The following is a 2,703-nucleotide window of genomic DNA, read 5'->3' as shown; positions in this document are numbered from 1 at the left end:
TATATATTTTCTAAAAGAGGCCCTGTAGCGTAAAAAAAAATAATATGCTAGTTGCAATTTTTGTTGCACAGTTTTGTGCAAATGTTTAATCTGAGCAACAACCCCTGCTTTTTTTTGTTTTGTTATGTAATCACTTTAGTGCCAAGTATAAGCCCCCTATGTAATAGCAAAGCACATGTGACGGGTCCTCTTTGTGGAGATATCATGGGTCTAGTAGACCCTGTCATCTAGAGACCAAAAAAAATGCTGATGAAGTAAAGATCTGCTTCATCTGCTGCTTTTGGCTATAGCGGGCAGAGACATGACACACTGAACCGGAAGTTATGTAATGCACATCGTTTCCATGGTTCATTGATCGGAGGGGAGATCATGCGCTGGAAGTGTGCGGATTTCCTTCCAGTCACGCAGCAGAGACTGGCAGTGCCAGTCCCTGGCCCGCACAGGGGGACAGCAGAGCCCAGATAGCTGGGTGGGGTGCCACCTGACCCTTTCTCTAACGCAACACACGACCTTGCATTGCAGCATTCTAATACTGTAGTGCATTGGGGTGCCGTTCACAATGAGCGCACAGGTTACAGCAATGCAGAAGTGTAAATGGGCTCTCCGGGATGATGGTTGGGGGCGCGCGCTGTGTGTTCAGGACATGTAGAATGTACTAACCCGTTCTTTCCTTCCAGAATATCCTAATCACGTACATCGGAATGTTCTTTGGAGGGGATTACATATTCTCATGGACAAACTTCCTGGGGTTAAACATCAGGTAGGAATGCAGACTAAAAACTTGTTTTTGTAATTGATTTAAAGTGGATGTCAACCCGAACCATGAACTTCTCCTCCTATATGGTCGCCTTTGGTATGTTAAATAGACCATTGGAAGGGTTTTGTGTTCAATAAATGCAAAACAACCTGTCACACGTCCAGTACAGTCCTGTGCACTCTGCAGTGTTGTTCTCGATTTAAAAAAAATAAATACATTTTTTTTTCACTTTCAAACGTCCTGCCGGCTCACCTAACACAAGCCCCTGTGTCGATACCAGCATCCAAAGGTAACGTGGGCCCGGCTTTTCCATCCAATCAGGAAGCTGGGCGGCCCTGATGCCAGAACTGCCCGTCATATTGAGATTCCTCTTGACAGGCAGTGATGTGAGGGAGCATGGAGCTGGCCTCCTGGCCAATCAGGTCGCTGAACACTGTCATGACCAGGCTTCCTGATTGGCTGGAAAGCCAGCTTCACGCTGCCTCGTGACACTGCGTGGCACCCTGGCTGGGAAACTGGCTCCATGTGTCCTCTGTCACTGGTGCTCAATGGGAATCTCCCTCTGAGTGGCAGTTCCGGTAGCGGAGTAAGTATTGGAGCATATGGCGGGTGGGGGGGGGGGGTAGGGGTGGGGGGGGGGGGGGGGGGGGGGGGGGGAGTATGACTACCTGCCCCAATGCTCAGTAGCGGCATTGATACCAATGTCTGTGCCTTCCTACTACATAGCAGTGAATACGGAAGTTCCTTCATGCACGCTCTGATTGTATCTATTTCTGACTCTTCCCTCTTCCCAGCATTGCCGGCAGCTTGGTTTACTCGTACATCACATTCACAGAAGAGCGAAAGAACAAACAGTCGGAATCCATCAGCAAACTGGAGAACAAGGGGAAGAGCGCGGTGTGAGCGCCTTCCGCCTCCTCATTGTGAGCGCCGCGTGTCTAGCACATCATGGACGTGCCCGCCAAGCTATTGCTAATTTGCACAAATCAATTGAAATAATACTTTTTATATATTTTAGATAATTGTTTTTAGCGACAACTTATTTAATTCCAAAAGCTGTAACGGTATTTTTTTAAATCCACTGAACAACCCCTTGCCGTGTGACTTGGACAGCACAGACAGTTGTGGCACTGCGGGGTGTGCTGCCGATATTTTAACTTTTTAATGTTGGGTATGAAGATGCAATGTTAGAGCCACTGTAGCGGTGTTTAGAAGAAGTGGGCTTGATAGAGGTTTATGAGTTCTGCTACACGAGTTTTAATGTGGTTGGAAAGTGTCGCCAAGGTGGCTGTGCTCAGTGAGAGAAAACAAATGGTACCGAGAGACACAGGGAGACGATTCTATAACTTGGGTGTCTTTTTAGGGGCATTAAAGGAGAACTATGAGGTGAGTGCTTTTCACTCGCCTCATAGTTCTAGCCGACCTGTGACTGCTCTCTGCTGTGACAGGGGAGGGGCTGGATTCCCCCCCTCCCTGATCCGCCAGTGCTGACTGGTGGAACAGATGGGGGAGGGGGCGGGTACAGCTGGGTCTGCCTCTAGATAGGCAGAGCCAGCTGTCAGTCACGCAGCTGGGCGGATCCTGGCACAATTGTCGGGATCCGCTTCAGCGTCTCAGTATAGAGAGCTGTAGCTCGCGGTATACTGAGTTTAGGGTAACGGGAGGACGCTAGTTTGTGCTAAGGAGAACTATGGGGAAAGACTTAACCCCATAGTTCTCCTTTTTTAAGATATGAGATTCACACCTCTCCTTGCTGCCTTTGACACCTTCAGGTGCTCTACAATGAATGGAGGTTACTGCAGAGAGTGTGGCACCACCCATCAACAAACCAAAAATGTTGATATGCCCTGTGGTAACCTCCATTCATAGACAGGAGCAGGTAGAGCCACTGCCATATGCATTCTAATTTACTATTAGTTTTACCTCTCTGCATGCACATAAATGGA

General features: G+C 48.3%; 1 protein-coding gene across 1 annotated transcript in view; it reads left to right on the top strand.

The window, feature by feature from the left end:
• The window catches only part of SLC35D1 (solute carrier family 35 member D1), a 22,955-nt gene extending 21,126 nt beyond the window's left edge, over window positions 1-1,829 (top strand). The window contains exons 11-12 of the mRNA XM_018567300.1: window positions 678-760; window positions 1,552-1,829. Of these exons, the coding sequence (XP_018422802.1) occupies window positions 678-760; window positions 1,552-1,660 (192 nt within the window). The 3' untranslated portion in view covers window positions 1,661-1,829. The remainder of the gene's footprint in view (window positions 1-677; window positions 761-1,551) is intronic.
• The last annotated feature ends 874 nt before the right edge of the window (window positions 1,830-2,703 follow it).

Source organism: Nanorana parkeri, unplaced genomic scaffold (genome assembly GCF_000935625.1).
Source record: "Nanorana parkeri isolate BGI_ZX_2015 unplaced genomic scaffold, ASM93562v1 scaffold1028, whole genome shotgun sequence".
In the NCBI taxonomy this organism is placed as follows: Eukaryota; Metazoa; Chordata; class Amphibia; order Anura; family Dicroglossidae; genus Nanorana; species Nanorana parkeri.
The sequence above is the reverse complement of the archived record's forward strand: the minus strand, read 5'-3'. Positions and strand labels throughout refer to the sequence as shown.